At 32.6% G+C, this 24,343-nt stretch overlaps 4 protein-coding genes across 7 annotated transcripts in view; 3 read left to right on the top strand and 1 right to left on the bottom strand.

Moving 5' to 3' along the window:
- The window catches only part of LOC123220615 (putative disease resistance protein RGA4), a 93,906-nt gene that overhangs the window by 22,418 nt on the left and 47,145 nt on the right, over positions 1 to 24,343 (top strand). For 2 of the 4 annotated variants that reach the window (XM_044643086.1, XM_044643085.1), the window contains exon 7: positions 13,838 to 14,032. The gene's annotated coding sequence lies outside the window, so the exon portion shown is untranslated. Of the gene's footprint in view, positions 1 to 12,872; positions 13,064 to 13,261; positions 13,348 to 13,469; positions 13,532 to 13,626; positions 13,721 to 13,837; positions 14,033 to 14,152; positions 14,222 to 14,311; positions 14,396 to 14,499; positions 14,637 to 24,343 lie in introns of those variants that run through there. The other 2 variants (XM_044643082.1, XM_044643083.1) reach the window with 2 other exon arrangements.
- Positions 1,098 to 2,317, bottom strand: LOC123220848. The gene is made up of 3 exons (XM_044643438.1): positions 2,135 to 2,317; positions 1,304 to 1,557; positions 1,098 to 1,236 (listed from the first exon to the last, which is right to left on the bottom strand). The coding sequence occupies exons 1-3, from the start codon at positions 2,315 to 2,317 to the stop codon at positions 1,098 to 1,100; spliced, it is 576 nt and encodes a 191-aa protein (XP_044499373.1).
- LOC123220846 (putative disease resistance protein At3g14460) lies at positions 8,188 to 12,225 on the top strand. Its single transcript, XM_044643437.1, has one exon. It carries the CDS (start codon positions 8,188 to 8,190, stop codon positions 12,223 to 12,225), a length of 4,038 nt encoding a protein of 1,345 aa, XP_044499372.1.
- LOC123220845 lies at positions 20,456 to 22,617 on the top strand. Its single transcript, XM_044643436.1, has 5 exons — positions 20,456 to 20,493; positions 20,840 to 20,909; positions 21,735 to 21,951; positions 22,177 to 22,241; positions 22,327 to 22,617. The coding sequence occupies exons 1-5, from the start codon at positions 20,456 to 20,458 to the stop codon at positions 22,615 to 22,617; spliced, it is 681 nt and encodes a 226-aa protein (XP_044499371.1).

Here is a 24,343-nt window from a genome sequence, read left to right as displayed (position 1 = left end):
AAGCTAAACTTGAGTCATTTCAAATCGAATGGTATCTAGTTTTAACATTAATCCTTTCAAAGTATTATTTAAATATTTTCTCAAAATTTAATTTCATGGAATAATTTATTATATGGAAATTATTTTTCATTTATTATAAATTTTAATAAATGTATGAATGATGTGGTAAGTCAGGTTAAGTTACGTGTTTCTGATCATAAACTTTTTCATTTCTCAACAAAATGGCATTGGAGTTGCACTCAACGAAATGATACCATGGCATGAGACAGACAATCCCTTTGAGTCCCTATTTCTTTTGGCCTAGGAAAGATGCCTGGGAAGAGGTCAAGGTTATGCTAGAGAGCAAGTCAACTTATGGCAGAATGGCAGTGACAATTTGTAGAAAGTTTTGGCTAGTTAGCGTTAGTCTGATAAATCCTGAAGGTCAGCTTTAGTTTTTACGAGATATTAGGAATTTTTGGGAGTTATGTTTTTCTCATTTTGTGTCATGATTATGTAACTCGAATTGTATTACAAATGAAAATCTCAATTAATATGCATAATCACCCCTTTGAAGGATAAACTGTGAATTGGCTGATCTAAGAGGCTGGAAGTTTTGGGGGATAAGCATACTGAACAAAGCATTAAAAATGACAGCTTAAAATTGCCCATGTCTTTATTTCCAATCATTAGTCTACGTGTACAACTACAATAACAAAATAAACTAAATAATGAAGTAACAGGGCCAACTATGAACTCTGGCTATGCACAAATTGAATTTTAATAGCACTTAAAACTAAACAGCTTTTAGATATTCTGAGTTCGTATAGTCCTCATTGAAAATTGCTTCCAGCCTGTGCTTGAATGTTGTTCATGTAATTGCTTTCTAAAATTCAAGCTTTCCGCGTTTGTCATCCTATTTCTCCTCTGCATAGCTTTTACTATAGGATAATTCTGAGTTTATGATGAATCCAGTTTTGGAGCCAGGGAAGTCCATGTGCTACATTTTGTCGAAATCTAATCTATCACAAGAACCTTCATCTTCCTTTATAACTGCAAACTTTTCCCTTTGAAGATTAGGCGTCTAGTGACAAGTAAGATTCAGAACCAGTTGCTTGTCAATGACTGAAACCACCACCATCATTATCTGTATCATAGTCCTGTGATTCAGACCTTAAGAGTTCACTAGCAGTCCTTGCCACCATAGCTGCGTAAGTAGCTGATTCAAAAGCATCTCGAGTAGTTGTAGCCACATTTCTGTATTTCTTTCTTGTTCTCACAGATTCAGATAACGTCTGGTCCACTTTCAAATCTGCAAACAAACTTGTGTATCAACACCGAGCTTAGCATTATCAGGGGTAGCTGATCTATTAGGCTCTTGTAGCTTTTGTTCCTATAAACATGGAAAATAATTATCCAGCGATGAAACATTAACAAGCAGTTTAGAATGTTCAAGTATGCAAGTTTACAAACATCTTCCTCCAAATGAAGAGTGACACAAATTTCAGCAGAAGTCTCCTTGAGCACTTTCAATCTCCTCTCCAAGCTAGGCTGTTGAGTCGACAACTTCTGCACAATCTGTAAAAATCCAAAGAACAACCAGGAACATCAGAAAGTTTATTGCCTTAGGATTGACTTCACAGTTGTTTCGCATTTAACAGCACGAGCAGCATATTCATTCCCAAACCTTATCTTCAACATCTCATGAATTTTCACAGTTGTCAATCTTAAGTGAGATTAGCAGACTCGATTAATTTTGCAGGAAATGATAACGCTTATGCAGAAACTATATGATAATTGTTCATATTGCCAAATAAAGTAAAGCAAACATCAAGTAATTTCATACAGGCATTTCATCAAACACCTTGCAACACAACAATTTAAATATAATATTATGATATGATACAACCCAATACATACAAGTTTTCTCTCCTTGATTAAACCTTCAATCAGAGTACATATGACATCAATACCCAACAAAACATCAGATAGATAAAAGATAACTCTCACAAACCTTCTAACATAAACGAGAATTACCCATAAAAACAAATGAAAATATTTTAGAATCCTTAATTTTCTTTTGATTTCTCACGTTTTCTTTATATCCAAACAAATAATAAACGTAAACGAAAACAATGTGAAAGAATGGTGTTACCGTGGATGCAACTGGTTTCAAAGCTTCTGTTAAATGGAAGATGGTAGTGGTGCTAACAGGGGGAAGCCGACAGTAATGGTAGTAGACGAAAACCAACAGTGGTGGAAGAGCTATGTAACACGGAAACGGAAACGGAGAAACGTGGAAACGTGGAAACGCGGAAACGGAAACTTGGAAACGCATCTTTTAAAAAATATAGGAAATGGAAACGTAGGAAAACTTATAAATATGAAAAATATAAGGGTTTTTTTTATAAATACTAAATTTTTTATAATAAAAATATATAAACTTGTATAATATAAAAATAAATAATAAAAAAAGAATGAAGAGAAAAAATATTATAAAATAAAATCATAAAACCTATTGTAAATTACTCTTAAGTAAACGCATATAGATATTTAAGAAAAAAACAATAATACATACCAATCTATATGATATGTCGAAGAAGAGATGAGTAATACATCAAAAAGTAGAGAGGAGATGAATTTAATATGAGATTTAAAGACATTTTCGGTTTGAAAATACAAAAGATATATATTTAATCGATTTCACGATTTTTCTTTTAAAATAAACGTGTTTCAAAATTTTTCAAAAATTTTGAAATACCCGAAACGTTTTCTATAAGTTTTGGAGAGTTTCAGAAATGAAAACGTTTCCGAAATGTGGAAATGCATCCTATTGTAAGTTTTCATGCTACTTAGTGGAAGAGGAAGACAAAGAGAAATTTCAATGGCGGTGTTTCAATCTAGGGGAGAAAGAGAATATTGATTGATTATTAGATTTTTTCTGACGTTTAGACTGACGTGGCATTCTGATGATGTGGCAGATGAAAAGGCACCTGCCACATCAGTCGGCGTATCGTGTTTCTATACTCCACCGGTCCGTAGAGCATTACTTAATCGATAATCAAAGGCCCACCATATAATATTTGAATTGTTGCTAGCGTTAATAACAATTATTAAGATTGAATTTGATATAAATTGAGTTCAAAATAAGAGTTAATTTGATATCGGTTTGAATCTAAAGGAGACGAGTTGAAATATCTTTAATTCAAGTTTAATTTGATTTGTAAAATTTAAATTTGAATTCAATTCGAATATAATTTAATTTTGAATTTGATTCAAATAATTTAAACTTTGAATATTTTAATTATTTAAAACTCATTGTTTAAGAAAATAAGAATTGTTTGTCAAACTTTATCTATTTAAGCTAAAACTTGGTTTATTTAATTCAAACTATGCATTGAATTTGAGATAGTTCAAATCAAATGATATCTAGTTCTAACATTAACCCTTTTAAAATATTATTTAAATATTTTCTCAAAATTTAATGTCATGGGCATCATTTTTTTTTTCTCTTATCAAATCTCAAAGAATTATTTAATTAAAAGTTTTAATTAATATATGAATGATGTGATAAGTCTATATTATACATTTTAAATAAAGATAAATTCAAATTAAGTTTGATATTCGATTTGAATAAGTCAAATTTAAGTTAAAATAATTTCAACTTATCGAGTTTAAGATTAATGTCTTTGAATTTTTTTTTTCCCCTTGAGGACTCTTCTTTTTCTCTAGTAATTTTTGTTCTTCATTTATAGTTCTCTTTTTTTATATTACCATTTTGTTCTTTGAGATCATTGTTTGTCAATTCTAGCAAGTTAAGTTTGAGTTAATTATTATATGTTTGAGTCAAGCTTTAATTAACTCTAGTTAATTTAACTTTGCTTTGAATTCACTGTTACTTGTAAGAATGGCCCACAATGAGAAAGAAACATTTTGAAAAAAGCATAAACTCTACTTAAGCAAAGTTAAAATAATTATCATATATATATATATATATATATATATATATATTATCATGCAGTAGAGACATGTCGAAGTGTATTAACTTCATTGTTATGCTTCATTTGATCACATCATATCACATTAGTTTTTATAAATTACTTTGAACCTGTTGTTTGTATTTTTGGCACTATGGATGGTGAAGAGTAATGCTATGTGTAGACTTTTTGTACAAATTTGTTCATTCATGTAGTAGTGACGCATCAAAATTTTTCTAAGCTTTATTGTTACGCGCAAACATGTTATTTCACATCAATTTGTAGGAGAGCTTGTATGTATGGCTACATTTTGTATGGATGTTGACGATGGTTCGACAACTTAAATTCTTGGGTTGTGTATTGTTAGGAGGTGATAGTGATAGAGTTTGATTGTCTCTGGTTGTATGTTTGGTGATCAGCTTTGGATGTTTACGTGATAAAGAATGTCAACTTATTTTATATATCAGTTCTTGTAATGTTTCACTTAGGATTTTTGGGTTGATATCTTGACTTTATAAATATTGTGATAGTGTATTGTCTTGAATTTCTCTATTTGGGTGACAGTAAAAAGATAGCAACCATTGGTGCAGAAATGGTGACTCTTCACTGCGTGCTTCAACCACTATGGAAAAGATGAAAAACCTTATATTTAATACTTCTCTCTTTGCAGGAGCTATCATTAGTGGAGAATTAACATATCAGTACTTGCAAAGCTTGGGTATTGCACCTTCTAAGATTAAAGATTGAGAAATCATTATTCTCAATATGAATTAATATTTTGTATAGTTCAACTCTCATGCCAAATTCAATGTTTGCTCTTAATTTATATGACCCCATATTTTTTCAACATCTATTTTGTTTTTGTGTCAATTCTTAATTAAGTGTATTCATTTCATTTCTCTTAGCACACACTTTAAATCAGTCTTTCTAATGGTTCAATTAACGTGTTATTTTTTTGAATGGGGAGCAATAATCAGTGATTCATCTATTCCAAGATCGGTGCTTGTTAAAAGACCATTTTTCTTCTCTCAGCTTTTCACATTGATAGCTTAGAAAAAAAAAAACTTTTCACATTGATTCTACTCTCTTAACTTGTTCTCCTTATGTATTTCTGATTATTATTATTTTTTTCATTTCTTAAAATTTTATTTCAAGGTATTGTTTTTCAATTATATTTTATCCTACGGATGACATGTGTCTTGTTGGCTTTTTATACATTGTTTAGAGTTGTATAGTACATCTCTTTTATTTTTTTTTCATATATTATACTATAAATAGGAGAGATGATGCTTGGTTTGCAACACTTGGAAGGTCTTGCATTCACATGACTTGGAGTGATCATGGTGCTTTATGCCTTGAGGTATGCTAAGTATTAAAGTTTTATAGCTATTTTTCTTCTAATTCTCTTGGTGCTTCAATTAATTCCAATAACATGTAACTACCTAGGGTTCTCTCTTTCTTTGTTTGATCGATGTAAGGTACCTGAAAATAAAGAAATCGAGGAGCATTAATTTAAGAAAGGTTCTTACTATAAATCCTTGTTTCAAGAATGAACCATTTTCAACTTGTTTAAATTGGCAATTATTAGAGGGTTGAAACTCTCACTCCCAAGGGCAAAAAAATAAAAAAAGTGACATTTTGGGAAATAGGTAAAGTCGTGACCTGGTTGTTAAGAATGTGCTTCCAATTTTGAGTGTCTAAACATATGTAGGTGCTCTACTCATTTATCATAGATATAATCATTGTAGTATTGTAAGATGGTCTCCCCTGTTTTATTTAGTTCATTCAAAATGAGCAAAATTTCTTTATTTGGGTTTCTGTGATTGTTTATATGACCGCTTAATAGTCAATTCAATATGCTCATACATATCTCAAGCATTTCTTGTTGTAGGGGCTCGGCCTTCAAGTCATAGAGAAAGCAGAAGAAGCTGAGCTTATTTTGGCCCGAAGTACTAGAGCTTTGGGGCTCCCTTCAGGAGAGGCACGTCCTACTACTCTTGATGATCTCAAAAAAATATTGGAGCTTTGTGCAGTTAAGAAAATTCTAAAGATTGTAGCCAATCTAGATTATGTGACTGTTGAGGCAAAGGCTCTGCGTGTTATGCACAGTAAATTCTATTCTCTTTAGTACACCACAACATTGTGTAAGGAAAATAGCTTGCTCTGAGATGGCAGCTTTGACTGTGTTGTGACATTTTTATACCTGTTGCCGGTGATTTTGTTCACAATTTGGCCTGTTGTACAAAACCCGGAATTTCTCTATATATAAATTGCAGATTTTGGAATTTTGTTATCCTACTAATTGAGATGTAAATTTTGTTGATCCTTCTAGGTACATTGGCATCCAAATATGAAAAGCTTGGAGGTGAAGTGAGATGGATGGGCAAGCCTGATAAGGTCACTCGATCTCTCAGTCTTGATCTAATTAGTAAAATTGTTCATTTACTTATGTTTCTTATGCATGTCATTGTACGTGTGTAGTTGACTTTGCTTTATCACCTTTGTAATAATTCATCAGATAATATATAAATCAGCGCTGAACATAGTCAGTGTTGATGCTAAAGACTCTATTGCTGTGGCCGATTCCCTTCACCATGATATTAAGGGAGCCAATGCAGCTGGAATCCAATCAGTATTTACCACTGGAGGAATCCATGCAAATGAGCTTGGACTAAGCTGTTTCGGAAGAGTTTCAGATTTATCTTCTGTCCAAACTCTTTCATTGAAATATGATGCACATCCATCATATGTGTTACTAGCATTCATATGGTAAAATCAAATCAAGCTAAGTACTGGGTAAAATAATCTCAAGTCCTCAACAAATCAACTGAACAGTTTCACATCCCTGGGTAATTTCTTTAAAGAATGTTCTCAAAGTTGCTTTTGTTGGGTCTAACACATTTCATACTTTTTCTTTGTTTTGCAGGTAGTGTAGCCACTTAGTTGGAAAGTGAAATTCATTAAGACTGATGTCGTAGAGATTTGTAGAAAATATAAAGACGATCAACGCCACAAGCCACTAGATCATTGCTTCTTCTTAAAGTTGGGGCTTCTTCATGTTGCCATGGTACCATGAACTAATTGTGATGACGAGGAATATTTGCACTGGTGGGGAAAAATTGCAGGCTTCTCTGTTTATAATGTTGTTTGACTCATGAATGGTGTTTGGAAATTATGAGGACTTGTTTAATAATTGAAAAAAAAGACTGCAGAAGAAAATTTCATTTTTTGGAACTTGTGTGTACATAAAGTGGGAGAGAGATAAGGGTGTACAACAGTTTTGCGTTTGGGTTAGGGTTTAATGTGAGTGCATTAGACTTTGTATTATTATTTCCATTTTTGTCATTTGACTCATCTCCCGTGGATGTAGGCACAAATTTTCCGAACCGCGTAAATTAGGTGTTCTTGTGTGTGTGATTGTCTTATGGCTTTCTTTCACTAATCTTATATACTTCTTTTAACCAATAAAAGCTCAGGCTAATTAGGCAGAAAAAGGTTTGATAATAAACATGTTAAAGCACTGCCTGTTTGTTATTGAGCCACCACCATTTCAATGATGCTGAAGCTTTGGGTAGTGACAAGCCTTAATTGCAAACATACATTAACCTCTAATAAGTTAACCCTTTTGTTAAAATTGGAAACATGCCCTATATGGCACAGCCAGAAATGGCCTAATTGAGAAAGGAAAAATTCTCAGTGAAATCTTATAAACCGAGAGCGAGCAGAGAATCTCGTTTGCTTTGTACAATTTAAAAGCAGAGGAGTGGTATATAAGAAGACTGTCCTTTCCCTGTATAATATATACAGAGTGAATTATGAAGAATGATTAAGGACGAAGAAACCAAAATGGCCGAAGAAAGACACAAAGAATGATTCTCTATTCATTTTTCTTATTAAAGGCATGGGCTGTAGATGACAGGAGTGTGGCCCTATGTCAGAAAATTCCTTTCTTTGCATACAAATCTCCATTAAAAACCAACAAGGAGGAGGCAAGTAAAAGTAGAGTTGGCATCACAATCAAACAACCCAAAGTTGATGATCATGAAAGATTCCTTTCCTTTCTTTATCTCTAGAATAAGTAAGGTATTTATCTAAGAATGACTTGTGACTCAAATATTCTTTTATTTTGAGCACTCTTAAAAACACAAAATTAACAAGTTTCTCTTTCTGTCTCACATTCTTCTCTTCTTGTTACAATCTTAAATCTTTCCTTATTTCCAACTATCGAACCATGGACGTCGTTCTTGAGCCTGTCGTCTCCGAACTCGTTAAGGGGTTGCTTAAGATATTGAGGTCCAATGAAGTGCGAGACTTTGCCCGGCAGCTTGTTGGAGGGGTAGATTCAGAGATCAAAGAGCTGGAGAACAAGTTAAAGATGGTTGAAAACCTTCTTCGCAATGCAGAAAACTGGCAGCTGGTGGATAAACAAGTCAAAGAATGGCTTGACAATCTTCAACACTGGGCTTATGATGCAGAGGACTTACTGGATGAGTTTGCCTACGAAGCTTTGCGACACAAACGCAAGGCAGAACACCAGGCTAGCTCCAGCAGAGGATTTAGCTGTCTCCCTGCTTGTTTCCCCAGTCGTTCGTTTGCTTTCAAGATGGGATCCAAGATCAAAGAAATCAATAGCCGGTTGGAACAACTCTGTGAGCAAAGATCTGAAGAACGTAAGTTGCCGAAGCTTTCTGGACTGCCAGCAACTAACGTCGCTGCACCGCCAAAACCAGAGGAAACTTCTAGCGTCCCACTCGGACAAGTTTATGGCAGAAACGAAGATGAAGTCGAATTACTGAAAATGGTGAAAAGTGGTGCCAACTTTCAACTAATAGCAGTTGTCGGCGTGGGAGGGATCGGCAAAACAACAATTGCTCGAGAAGTGTACAATCACAAGGAGTTGGAAGATATCAAGTTTGAGAAAAAAGCGTGGGTGTGTGTTTCAACCACCTTTGACGTTCTCACAATCTCAAAGAAACTTCTTCAGCAATTTTCGTCCTCCGTTCCAGATAATTTAAATGATGTCCAAGTTCAGCTGAAAGGGGCAGTAAGTGGAAAGAAATTCTTGATAGTATTAGACGATATATGGAAGGTGGAGTACATCGAATGGGAAAAGCTTAAGTCTCCTTTTGCAGCTGGTGCACTTGGAAGCACGATGATCGTGACAACACGCCATGAACATGTTGCAAAAGAAATAAGATGCTCTCATACTTATCAATTGAAGCTCTTATCCGACGAAGCTTGTAAATCCTTGTTTAAGGAGCACGCGTTTGGGACTGGTGCAGCTGCTAATGCTGATCAAATTTTCATTTCAATTTATGATAGAGTTGTTAAAAGGTGCAAAGGCCTACCACTGGCAGCAAAGACCCTCGGTTGTCTTCTACACTCAAAGCCGAGCAATGCTTGGGAAGAAATATTAGAAAGCAAAATATGGAGTGCATTTGATGAAAGTGATCACATTCTCCCAACATTAAAGCTGAGCTATCATTATCTTCCTTCGAATCTAAAAAGATGTTTTGGCTATTGCGCAATATTTCCTCAAGATTACGAATTTGAGGAGAAGGAACTTGCACTTTTATGGATTGCGGAAGGTATTGTTCAACCATCAAATAAGCAACTGGATAAGGCAGGTCAGTGTTTTCATAAATTGTGTTCAAGGTCGTTTTTCCAACAATTGAGTAGTGATAGTTCCAAATATGTTATGCATGATCTTGTTCATGATCTTGCTCAATCAGTTTTTAAAGGAATCAGTTTTAGATCTGAGCAAAATATTGTTGAGTCATCAGAAAATTTCGAAAAGATTCGTCATTTTACTTATGAACCTGATGAGTACACTAAAAAAAATAAATTTAAAGCCTTGGAAAAGGCAAAAAGTCTGAGAACTTTTTTGCATGTGAGGCATGAGTTTGCAAGTTATATAAGTGCTATAGTTATCTTTGATTTGTTGGCGAAGTTAGACATGTTGAGAGTACTATCTTTTGAAGGACACTCCATCATTTATTTACCTAATTCAATTGGAGGTATGAAACATTTAAGATATCTCAACTTCTCTAATACTTTGATAAAAAGTTTGCCAGAGTCAACATGCCAGTTATTTAACTTGCAAACTTTGCTATTGAAATATTGTTCTGTTCTCATGAAGTTACCTTCCAACATGAGATATTTGACCAATTTATATCATCTTGATATAAGTGGCCAAAATTCATTAAAAGAGATGCCATTTGGAATGAAAGAGTTGGAAAATCTTCAAATATTGTCAAATTTTATTGTGGGCAAGAATGCAGGTTCTAATTTGGAAGATTTGAAAAGCTTAAGTTTGCTTCAAGGGGAGCTTCACATTTCAGAATTACAGAATGTGACAAATTCAAATCAAATACGGGAGCAAATACTAAGCAATAAGAACAATCTAAAAGTGTTGTTACTAGAATGGGGATATGAAGAAAACTCAATGAAAGCAGATATAGAAATGAAGCTACTTGACAAGCTAAAGCCTCCTAGCAATTTAAAAGAACTCACAATCAGAGGCTATGGTGGTGAAAGTTTTCCATCTTGGTTAGGAGATTGCTCATGGCTCTCTAATTTGGTGGTTCTTAAATTAGAAGAATGTAAGAGGTGCATGTCTTTGCCTTCACTTGAAATGTTGAGCTCACTTGAAGACTTAACCATTAAAGAGATGGCAAGTCTAAAAAGAATAGATTTTCAAACACCTTTCAAGTCATTAGAATTTCTTCATTTTGAGAATTTAAAAGAATGGGAGCATTGGGACAGATGGAGAGGAAATGAAATTTTCCCTAAGTTGCGTGTGCTTTCTATTATTGAATGTCCCCAACTTATTGGAGAAGCACTTGATTATCTTTCTTCATTAGAAAGATTTGTTATTAAGAATTGTCCAAAGTTGGTGGTCTCATTCTCAAATTATCCAATACATTGCAAATTAGAAATTGATGATTGTGAAGGAATGGTGTGTGATGATGGTTCGATTGATTTTAAGTTGTTGGATTCTAAATATCTTGCAAATATTCCGATGGTTGAAGATAAATTAAAGAAAGGTTTTCAAAGAGTAGATCGTTTGAAGATTGTTCATAATGAAGAGATTATAGAATCATGGCAAAGTTTGGAAAACACCAATTTTCTTTCCAATGTAAATTCTCTTGAGATAAGTGAGTGTCAGAATCTAAGATCTATTGGAAGGGGTATGCTACCATCATTTTTGAAAGAATTTTATATTAATTCCTGTCAGAGTCTAACATTCATTGATAGCGATGTCTTACCTTTATCTCTAAAAAGACTTAGGATTGAAAGATGTGGAGAACTGAAATTTTTGAAGGATTTAAGTGTTTGTTCTCTTATTGAGTCCATAAGAATTTTTTCGTGTAAATCTCTCAAGTACATATCATTAGATGGTCCGTTGCCTGAGACACTCAACCAACTAGATGTTAAAGATTGCAAAGCGCTGGAAACATTATCATCTCGTAGAAATGAGTACCTCCCTAGGGCACTTACATCCATCTATATTATTGTTTGTGAAGAGCTAAAGTCAATTGCTGAGTCCTTTGATAATAGCACGTGTCTTCGAAAAATAAGTTTATTTGATTGTAAAAATCTTGAATCCTTACCTTCAGGTCTACACCATCTTCCTTGCCTTGAGTCTATTTATATAATAAAATGTCCAAAATTGTCGGTGAGAGAAGGTGTTCCCACCAGCCTTAGACAACTCTTAATTAATGAATGTGAAGATGGCAAGGGAATGGGAATGCTCGCCTCTCTAAAACATTTGATCATCTGGGACCTCCCACAACTTAAATCTATCTCAGACCTCACCAATCTCACCTCTCTAAAATACTTGTTTATCAACAAACTCCCTCAGCTTGAACTAATTCCAAATCTCAGCGGCCTCACCTCTCTTGAAGATTTACAAATTTCCAAATGCCCAAGGATCAAATCAATTCCAAGTCTCAGCGGCCTCACCTCTTTTCAAGAGTTGGAGATCGCTGATCTGCCACAGCTTGAATCAATCCAAGATCTGAGCAACCTCACCTCTCTTGAAGATTTACAAATTTCCGAATGCCCAAAACTCAGATCCCTGCAAACCCTGCCATCCTCACTTCAGTCTTTACAAATTACAGATTGTCCACTGCTTATAAAACGATGGAAAAGTGTTACGGGAAAATATTCCTCAAAGATTGCTCAAATTCCTAAAGTTGTAATAGATGGCAAATTCATCTACAATTCAAAGGAGTACGAAGTTGATGATGGGAGCTTCTTTCTCTAATTTTCCTAATGGCACAGATACGTCTAATTCCATCAAAGGTTTGTAAAATATCTTGATGACACCTCTACTATTGTCCAGATTTTTACTTAATCCAACATCTTTTCTATTTATTTTGAAGTTATTAATCTCATTCGAACTTTGGCAGTTGATGATCAACAAGAATCTCTCAATGGTGGTTTGTCCAGGTAATTCATTTAACTTTAATCAACCTAACAAAACATCTTGTATCTCAATTTCTAATTCCATAAATTTATTGGTAACTCAAGAAACTTTTCAACTTAGGAAAATTCCAACTTAAGGAATTCTAAATGAAGTAAATTCTTCATGTTCTTGTTTCATTTTTCAATTCCTCAGAGGATCTTTCAGTAACAGATTAATTACTATTATGCTTAGTTTTTGGTGAGTTTTGAATTCAGGGAAGGAACATTTAGAGGCAGAAGTTGAAATATATTCCATTGAATTGATTTGAAGCTTATCTATTTCAATTTAGGTTTGTCATCTTCTAACATATGGACCATCCTAAAATTTTACTTCTACTTAGTTGTTTTTTTGATAATAACTCCTCTGCCTCAAGTTTTTTTCATAGATTTTCATAGCTTATTTAAGGAATCATTGTTTACTTACTCAATGTAAACAACGCAATGCAGGACTGCTATGCTTAGATTCAATGTTGCAGAAATCATTGGAAAGGCTTAAAATGATCCCAAATCATTTATGTTCCACACATCTAATTACACATTTTCTACCTTACTCTTGGGTTTATATATGGAGTCTGCCAATTGATGAGAGCAAAACCAAGCAATGGATTTCTATATATCTTGCTGAAGCAGAGCAACTGGTAAATTTTCATCTTATGCAAGCATGTGATAAATTCTTTCTGAATTTCTGTTTCCTCTTATATAGACACTTATTCTTTCAATTTCTGAGAGGTCATTGAATACAGATTAGATGATATTATTGTTTAATTTGTATGAGTTTAGAGATTTAATGCAAATTTCATAATTTTGGCTTCTATTTCTATGCTTTTACAATTAAGGGCACGAACGTGTGGAGGCAAGTGTTGAGCTATCTTCATTCTCAAATTGAACAATTGATTTAAAACTTGATCTCCTTCCGTTTTAGGTATATCAGTATTGCTAACTTCTAAACCATTATATTATTTATATTTCTACTTTTTGTTGTTTTGAGAATAACTCCTCTATCTCAAGTTTAAACTTCACTAACATTATTTTTTCTTTTATTAGATTGTTTAATTAGAACAAAATTTTGAGTTGCCAATAAGATTCTTGGATTGGAGTTTTATAAGGTACTTGTAATGTTTTGTGTCAATCTCATTTATGGTTGAATTTAAATTTTAGTACACGTAATTTAATTTAGTATTTTATCTTTTTTTTTTTCCAGCAAGAAGCAAGTAAATGATTGAAAGTGGTTCCTCTGTTCCAAAACTTCTCTACTTTGTCATCTCATGGATTGTCTCAACTCTTGTGGCTCCAAGGTAAGCAAAAGTAAGCAATACCTGCAATTTTTGATAAAATCATAAGCTAAAGATCCTTGCTACTTTCTCTTCCAAATCTGGGTTCTACTATTTTCCTTCTGATTCATTTTTCTTCAGGTGCCACTGTCTCCAACTTAATACAAGAACTGTTAGAACCTAAATCCTGGCATGTCTAAGTTTTCCAGATCTGAACTTACTGTTGTGTCTGCTTGCTGAAATTACAATACTGAGATTGTATCTTCTAGCTGTTGCAACGGTTAATCAAACAGCATTTTTTCTGTTTGTGTGTATGGTATTTTTATTGTTATCTCATTGTTTTCGTTTTGGGCCAAGATATATTGTGAAATCCATCATTGTTAATCCAAGGTTTACTTTTTATAGCTTATTTAAGGAATCATTATTTACTTTCTCTATGCAAACAACACTATGCAGGATTCCCACACTTAAATTGACATTGCAGAAATTGTTGGGGGGCTTAGAGTTTTCCTTCACCAACTTCATGTAAGCATAGTTAAACTTTCAACAAGATCAAAAGTTTTTTCTAATTCACACATCTAATTGTGTACCCAACTCTTTGATTTGCATATGGAGTCCACCAAATGGTGAGAAAAATTAAGAGATGAACCTCTATATATTCTGCTAAAGCAGCACAACCAGTCAGTGTTCATCAAAGAAGTACGTAAGATATTCTTTCTCAATCCTTTTACATTTTCCCACCATCATTGTACTTTTATTCCCGAATAGCATGTCTCTTCAATTTGAATGTTTTAATATGCAAGGTGAATACTGAAAGAATTTTGAGATGAAATCCACACAACTTCAAGGGAGTTACGTGTGACCTTGGATGAAAGACATGAATTAGAAGTTTAGCTTATGACATTTGTACAGTAGCTTTTGAGCAATCAGTTCTATGGTGGTAAGATATTTCTAACTTTGATAACAAATTCTTGTACGTCTTTGAAATAATGACAAGTTCACATCTTTTCTGTAGAATTACATCTTACAAACCTTGGAGAGTAAGAGGTGTTTTGTTGATATAATTTACTACAAAAGGCATGCTAGATCTGATAATTTCCTATCCTTATCAGATCAACTAAACAGTCTCTCATCCCTTAGGTAATTTCTTAATATGATTACTCTTAAAGTCACGTTATTTTCTGTTGGTTTACCTATTTGCTATACAAATATTGATATTTGTCCCTTGTTACTTGGCAACTTGTTGAAATAAGAAAAGGGAAGATAGGGCAAGAAATCTCTTGAAGCAAATGGATGAAATTAAAAAAATTACATCGCTTCAGAAATTTGTAAGTTGCAGTTGTGTTCTTCTATCACTTTGTTTCATGTATTTCTACAGCTGTGTCAATTTTTTGTTTTATTTTTCTTGGTTTTGTAGGTGATTTGGTTATAGGGTTTAAAAGTTAAGTATACTAACAACAACACGACTATAGAAATGGAGAAGCAATGAGGAGTTGTGAAGAACAAACTAGTAGATCATTGCTTCACAAAGTGGGCCTCATCGTGTTGTCATGGCATTGTAAACTTATTGTGATGATAAGAGGAATGTGAAGCAGGCAGGGTAGCAATGTAAGGAAAGAAAATCTACTAAAGTAGCATGTTATCAGTTCCAACAGTGGTAAGACAAACATAAATAGATAAAAATTCTTGTAAATTTTAAGATCTTTGTGATGTTGACAAATCTTATGTATTCTCAACGGGATCAAAAAGTGCTAAAAAAAAGCTCTAAAATCTTATCTTTTGAACTTGTGGAGATTAAGAGGTGTTCTCTGCTTGTATATTTTGCCAGAGAAGACTTGTTGGATATGATAATCCTAAATCCTTACCAGATCAACTGAACAGTCTCAAAACTTTAAGTAATTTCTTAATACTAATGTTCTCAAAGTTGTGTTATTTTATGTTTGTTTGTCTAGTTGCACCTCTAATATAATATTTGTCCTTTGTTAATTAATAGTTTGGAAAAGAAACAAAAGGGAAGTCAAAGTAGCTTCAATAGGATATATGACAAGAACTTTTCTGAATAAACTGGATGAGATTAAAAGACTTGACTCGCTCATTATTTTCTTTTTCATAAAATTGTAAGTCGTAATCCTATTTATTGCATCAACTTTTTTACTTATTCTTTCAGCTTTATCGATTTCATATTTTATTTCTTTGTTTTGCAGGTGATCTAGCCACATGGTCAGAAAATTTCAGTTCACTAACACCAAACGGATAGTGACCTGGAGAGAATCTCAAGAAGGTTAAGGCCACAAACCACTAGATCATTGCTTCATGGACTTGGGGCTTCATCATGTCACCATGTCAAAAAATGCAGTTATAGGGTGTTACAGACCTGGAGTTCTGCCTTGAAGCTGCTCTTCACTGCTGCTGGATTAGTGGTATCAGGATGTTTGTTGGAGATTGTAATGTGTTTGGGGATGAAATAGATGCTGAAGATGTGCTGCTGGGTTGGCTCTTCCTTGCTGCTGCAGTCTTGTTACTAGAATAATACTGGAACAAGAAATCTGGAATTTATGTATGGAATGATAAATGTAGTCAAATATCATAACAATATTTGTAAATTGATGCTTATACTGAAAAGATTTTCCAGAATTACAATAAAAGTTCTATTGATCTATCTTGCTGTTCTTTACATTGGAATTAACATAGATTCAAGATACACAACAGACTAATCCCTCCAGTTTCAGGGACGCTGGAACTCTTCCTCTTCTTTTTTCTCAACAATTTTCTTCTCTGAATTCTTTTTGGCTCCTTTCCTTTTCCTTTTGTCCTCATAACAGTCAAGCCTTCTCATGGATTGCCCCGTTCCCTCTCCAAACTTGGTGGTCCTTGCTGCTGTGAAATTGTCATCTGCTCCACTCCTCTGCCTTGCCATGTGTCTGTTGTCCCAAGTTGTCCCTCCTCTTGATTGTTTTGCATTTGGTGTCTCATCTTCAGGGAATTGTAAGCATAGGCACTAACACAGGACAGCAAATTAGGAACTGAGATTGAATTTTTTCAACATCACTTGTACGGTTACATATAGGCTGATGAATGATTTGACTGTTTTACATGTTCATGCTTTCGTCTAGATATGTGACTGGGAATAAAAACAGGTTTTACAACCTGTGTACCAGCTCTGATACCGTAAGTCAAAATAATATGAATTAACCAAGAGAATTTGTCAACATTGATAGTTGGAAGATGGTTTGCCCCTCTGTTAGTATTAGTGATTGAGAACAAACAAAAGAAAGAACATTCAAGAAGAGCAACAATCAATTCCTGAAAAGAAAAATTTATAGTATCATTGATTGTACCATATTAGAGAAACAACTAAAAACGAAGAAGAATAAGTAATGAGACTAGTTAAATCATATCTAACAGATTATATGACACATGGTTGGATCATTCTTTTCTAAGTTAAGACAAGAAATATCAGATTTTGCAGCACTTATTTACAGCATATTTTTTTCGTTTTAGCCTAGGTAGAGCATGCAGTGAATCTTATGCCTAACAATTGATAACCCAAATACAAAGATACCTGGCTGAGGAACTTTATGCCTGCCTCTTTGTGGACCCAATATGCAGAGACTCATTCTGATGCCATAATTTTAAAGAAAATCGTCTGCATTTTGATAGTGACTATCATCCAATGGGGAGGGCAACTGCAAAAATAAGATTTGCTAATACTGGAAGAACCTCTCCAAATCACTTCGTTGATTCTGTCCAAGATATAAGTTACATAAAAAACCTCCTTAATTAGTTTTATAATATTTTATGCTATTCCAAATCATCATCAAAAGACAGCTTTTGACATACATGATGACCCAACTGTATTTGGGTCTTTTAACCATAAATTTAAGTGCTTTGACTATTTTTGATAAGCAAGACAGAGTTGATGGTGAAATCAACAAGAAGAAGGAAAACTTAAATTGACTTCAAGTCATCCCTTTTCTTCATTTTCCTTTTCATTTTCATACTTCACAATCACTCTTTCGGTTTAGTTATATTTTACCGGTAATTAGGGATGTACAAAATTGCTTAATCAAATTTATAAATTGAATTAAATTTTTTATTCGATCAAAATTTAGATTTAAAACCAAATCGATTTATATATTAACTAATTTATAATTGAATCGAAATTATCGGATTAGGTAACCAAAAATTCGATTACCTAATTTTGAGCCTGATTTTATAACTTACATTATAATTATGTCCCTATCATTCAATAATCTTAATTAATTGTATTTTTATTTTAGTAATTTTCATTTTCACTAAATTTCTTAATTAAATTAATTTAAAACGAAAATTAAGCAAATTTTAAATGACAATATATTTGATATATCCCAATACAACAAACAAATGTGACTTAACCAATGATTAAATTATTTTAAAATTTATTAAAAATTGGTCACAAACTTTACAAGATTTTGAAATTTTGTAATGGCTGAGAAGAGGAAACCGAAGCTTTTAACATCTCTACCGATAATTGGCGAGGCATAAAAATAAGTTATTATTTATAATTATGGGGTCAATAAAAATTAACCATACTATTTTTTAATATTCTATTTAACTTTGGTGTAATGACTATAATACTCTTTTACGTAATCCTCCCTCCCAATGTTTAGAACAAGAAAATTATGGGTACTTAAAATGAGAAGCAAATTAGATACATATAATAATGTGTCATTATATAATTTCATAATTTTAAATTAAAAATTAAATAATATTAAATTATATATTAACACATCATCATAGGGTACTAAGCATTGCTCTTTCTAGAATTCATTCAACATAGTATGCTTAGATACTTGTAACTTTACTCTTGATCTACGTAATTTATCTATACAAATTGATGTGATAATATATGATTATATGATTTTAAAATAAAAAGAAAAGTAAACAATCACATTATTCAATCATATGTTATCACATTAATTAATAAAAAAATATTGGGACAAATGACTATTTCCCACCTAAGGTTTGGTACAAACTCAACCTCCTATCCAATAATTTTAGAAAATCCGAATATCTACTTTTATGTTAAATTTCGTTCTTATTGTCAAGGATAAAGTCATTAGTTAATAAAAATATTTAAAAATTATAAATTCATCACATGTTTTCCTCAGGTTCAAAAACAAACAATTTTTCCCCACCTTCCCCTCACTCAAAGTTTGAAAAATCACTATTTTCCCCCTAGGCTTTGCATTTTTCCCTTACCACTTCTCCGATTATAGGAGCTGACCAACCTCTTCCCTCCCATATCCCGAACAAAGATGAATCGTTGGCCGACAAGAGGTCGATCGATGATTTATCCACAAGGATCTGTGTGACGCACAAATGGTGTCAACTCTTCATCCGACCTATTTGTGTGACACACAAATCTATGCCTCATCGATGAATCGTTGGCCAATGATTCATCCTCGTTTAGGAGATGAGAGGGTGGAGGTTGGCCAATTCTAATCATCCGAGAAGCGGTAAGAGAAAAATGCAAACCCTAGGGGAAAATAGTGATTTTTCAAACTTTAGGTGAAGGAAGGTGGGGGGAAATTATTAGTTTTTAAATTTAAGAGAAAATGTGATAAATTTATTTAATGACGATTTTATCTCTGACACTAATAGTAAAATTTAACAGAAAAATAAATATTTATATTTTCAAAAATTACTAAATAAAAAATTGAGTTTACATTAAACTTTGGATGGAAAATAGTCATTTGGCCAAAAATATTTGTATATATAATTGCACTCATGTACTATAATTCTAGGTGTAACTCAAGTTTGACGACATGATTTTGTACCATCTACAGGAAAATTTTCTAAACCCCTTTTAATAGATATTGGCATTAAAACGTACTTTTATAATTGCGGATATATCCAACATGCTTAGAGGAAATATGGTGGAAAAGGGAAAATTATGGATTCTATATTAAACGTAAGTGGGTATAAAAGTAACTGTATTTCAAAATTCATGTATAATGAAAAAAATACAGACATTGGTTAATTGACATATAATTATTTTATAATTGAATAATTTTTAAATAAAAAATAAAACAAAAAATAGAAAATGAGTTAAACCTTATACAATTGAAGTTGTCGAAAAACTTATTTTAATCCAAACATTACCTGAATATACTTTTGTTTAAACTTTCTAAAAAAGAAATCATCTTAAATTTGCATAAACATTAACCCTTATCGAATGAAAAGTTTAAGCATATAGAGATTGTTTTTGAGTTCAAATTCTATTTACTCTTTATGTTTTTATTCAATAATATTTTTTATTTTGTTAGTTATATTATTTATCTTGTCGATAGTATTATTTATTATATTGGTTGTTTTTCTATGATATTGTATTGTATTATATATTAGCTCAAAAAAATTCGAGTTAAATAGTATAACTTCAATCCCAACTAAACCACGAATCAAATAGAATCTGTTTCCAAAAAATTCTTGAAAGTTATTTTGAAATTAATTATTTAAAAAAAAAGACCTCAAATTTATAACTCCCTTCAAACCCCACCTTGTTTCACTCATCTCCTGCTTGACCCTCTGGTTCTGGCTGCTGGAGGCTGAACTGCAGTCGGAAGGTTGTTATCAGTTCAAAGTTCGAAACCCAATTACAGAAACGGCAGGAAAAAGCTGAAATTTCAAAGACAATCAAAACATTTTCGTTTTCTGAAATGAAAATGATGGCAAAATGCCCTATTCAATCTACTAACATCCCCCTCTTAAAGAACCTCAATGGGCTTCGCCACCTTGCAGAAACGCGCTGTTTCAAGGTAAACCCACTTCGCCAATTCAATTTCTCGGGGAAATTTTTAAAAAGTTTCCTTTCGAACAAATGGATGTAATAGTTTACGCAAATTTTTTTCTTAATTTGTTGAGTGAAATGTTTGATAAAGTGTTTGCTTAAACTTTGCAGTTATAATTTTTGAGAAGTTTCTGATAAATTTCAAAAGGCAAGCTTTGGTTTTTAACTGAAGAATGTAGTTAGAATTAAGCCAAATTTCAGAGGGTGTTGGATACAATTTTTGAAAAAGTAGTTGTATTCAATAATTGATGTAAATATCATTGTTTTTCACTGGTGTGTGCGTACTTGTGTTGTTTGTGGTGTTGTTTGTGCAGGCGTGGTTCTTGGATCAATTTGGGGTCCTTCATGATGGCAAACAACCTTATCCTAGTTCAGTTTCTACATGTATGTATTCATATGTGAGTTTTAGCATTTGAGTGTTCTTGTTTTTGGCTGATGTCGATATTAGAAAGAGTAATGCTACTACATATATAAATAGATGTGATGATCATGCAGTAGTGACATATCAAAGTGTATTAGCTTCATTGTTATGCTTCGTCCGATCGCATCACATCACATAACATTAGTTTTTATAAATTACTTTGATTCTGATGTTTGTATTTTTGGCACTATGGATGGTGAAGAGTAATGTTGCTTATAGACTTTTTGTACAAACTTGTTCATTCACGCAGATGAGCAATTATGCAATAGTGGCACATTGAACTTTTTAATCCAAGCATGTTATTTCACGTCAATTTGTACTGGAGCTTATATATATCGTTATATTTTGTGTGGATACTGATAATAGTTTGACAACTTAAATTCTTGGGTTGTGTTTTATTAGGTGGTGATAATTTTAAGAAAAGGTTCTTACTAGAAATCCTTGTCTCAAGAATGAGCCATTTTCAATTTGTTTTAATTGGCAGTCATCAGAGGCTTGAAACTCTCATACCTGAGGGCAAAATAAAAACATTCCCTTTGGGAAATGGGTAGAGCCACGACCTAGTTGTCAAGAATGTGCTTCAAATTTTTAGTGTCAAACATAACCAGATGCTCTACTCATTTATCATGATAAATAATCATTGTAGAATTGTAATAAGGACTCACCTATTTTATTTAGTTCATTAAAAAAAGAGCAAGATTTCTGACTTTTGGGTTGCTCAGATTTTTGTATAACCACTTAATAGTCAATTCGATATACTCATATATCTTCAGCATTTCATACTGTAGGGGCTCGACCTTCAAGTTGTAGAGAATGTGGAAGAAGTTGAGTTTATTTTGGCTCATGGTACTGAAGCTTTGGGGCTCCCTTCTGGAGAGGCACGTCCTACTAGTCTTGAGGATCTCGAAAAAATATTGGCACTTTGTGCAGTTAAGAAAATTCCAATGATTGTAGCCAATCCAGATTATGTGACTGTAGAGGCTAGGGCTCTGTGTGTTATGCTTGGTAAATTCCATTCTTTGAAGTACACCACAACATTGTGAAAGGAAAATACATTGCTCTGTGATGGCAGCTTGGATTCTGTTCTCAAATTTTGTATACCTCTTACTGGTGATTTTGTTCACATTCCAGCCTTTTGCACAGAACCCAGAATTTCCCTATATATAAATTGCAGAGTCTGGAATTTTGTTGTTCTACCATTTGAGATGTAAATTTCATCGACCCTTCTAGGTACTTTGGCATTCAAATATGAAAAGCTTGGAGGTGAAGTGAGATGGATGGGCAAGCCTGATAAGGTCACTCGATCATTGAGTCTTGCTCTAATTAGTAAAATTGTTCAGCTATTTTTATTTTTTTATGGATATCATCCTGTGTGTGCAGTTGACTTCGCTTTTACACATTTCTAATATTTCATCAGATAATAAACAAATTAGCAATGAACATGTCGGTGTTGATGCTAGCAATTCCATTGCCGTGGGCGATTCCCTTCACCATGATATTAAGGGAGCCAATGTAGCTGGAATCCAGTCAGTATTTACCACTGGAGGAATCCATGCAAATGAACTTGGACTGTGTAGTTTCGGAGAAGTTGCAGATTTATCTTCTGTCCAAACTCTTTCATCAAAATATGATGCATATCCATCATACGTGTTACCAGCATTCATATGGTAAAATCTTATCAGGTAAGTACGGTCTTAGTCACCCTGTTTTTGAACTTGCTTGTCAGTAGTAAATATCAGTTGATATCAACCATAATTTCCAGGTTTTGTTGACTCTTGGAGTCTTATTTTCATGTTTAACTTTACCTATTCAACTTTGATACAATGGTTAAAATCGTTGCTATATCTCAATCGTTATTTGTGTTCAGGTTTGCATGACCAAATTCTTGTTCCAATGATGTAAAATTTTCTGCAATCAAAGAGTACTGGTACTTGAAAGCATTGTGAGACAAAAACTCTGAATGGAGTTCAAGATCACTGGTATTCTGGTCAACCTTTCTTTTACCTTTAAATGGTAAGATCCTGATTCAGTTTCCATAACTCAGATAATATTTTGCTGTACTCTTCATGGCTTTCCTTCAATATTGGATGACAAGAAACCAAATGTTTACATGTATAATGCATTTGAAGTGTCTTGTTGGCTCATGATATTCTTCCGGAGCAATGTGGTATGTTCAAATGCCAAGTATCTCTCTCATAATTTATTGATACGAGATTTATCTAAAGGTGTTATAATAACCATTGTTTCTTTACTCGTGAAGTCAAACACGCAAATTTGATAGATGGATTTTTATAAAGAATAAATCTATTCCAAAATTAGATGCTCTAAATAAAAAGAAGTTTGTGAATAATGATTTTGTGTGAGCTGTTAAGGTTTCAAAGTTAATAATATTCTGTGTAAAGGCTCCCTATATTATATTTGAATAGTACTAGGGTTGATAACAATAAAAAAGATTGGATTTGATTTAAATTGACCTTAAACAAGAGTTAATTTGATATCGGCTCGAATCTATAAAGGGACAAGTTGAATTTTCTTCAATTTGATTTGTAAAATTCAAATTCAAACTTGGTTCGGATGTAATTTAACTTTGAATTTGATTTTATTCATTTGAATTCGAATATTTGAATTTGTTTGAACTCAATTTGTTTATGAAAATTAGAAAAATCCTTGGCACGATCTCAATTTGTATATGAAAATTAGAAAAATCATTTGATGCAAAATATAAGTTGAAATTGAGTCGATTTAGATCGCATCAACTTCTAACAATAGTCCTTAAGTATTATTTAAATAATAAGAATCATTCACAATAGCAATGTCGAGATATATTTGATTATCAATTTTTTATTTTATTGAAGGGGTTGAATTTTCTATTATTGAAATGACAAAACTTTTAATATTATTGAAATGACCAAATTTGTATTATTTCCTAAAAATATTAAATTAATCATATTATTTTTAAAACAAAATATACAATGTTAATTATATTTGTTTAATATCTTCAATAAAAAAATAAATATTTGATTTATTTTGTGAGGAAATTTAAAAATTCTATTTTTTAAAAAGAAAATCGAAAAGTATAAATTTTACAATATAAGAAAACAAAATATGATATATTTCATAGAAAAAATAATAATTGAAACTTTCTAATATTATTTTTAGAATTAGATCAAATATCAATTTGATAAAAAAGTGCTCTGGTCTAATTAATAACCAAATCAGTTAATTGTTAAAAAATAGTATTAAAATATTTTTATATAATTTATGATTACATAGATAATTTAATTAATTTAATATTAAAATAAACTTAGTTTAATAATATATATTCAAATATGATAAATAAAGTTTTAGTTCAAGTTTTTATAATGAATGTTTGAAAAAAAATCAAATTTTTGTATTG

The sequence above is a fragment of the Mangifera indica genome, chromosome 7, assembly GCF_011075055.1.
Source record: "Mangifera indica cultivar Alphonso chromosome 7, CATAS_Mindica_2.1, whole genome shotgun sequence".
In the NCBI taxonomy this organism is placed as follows: Eukaryota; Viridiplantae; Streptophyta; class Magnoliopsida; order Sapindales; family Anacardiaceae; genus Mangifera; species Mangifera indica.
This window is presented reverse-complemented; position numbering and strand designations above follow the sequence as displayed.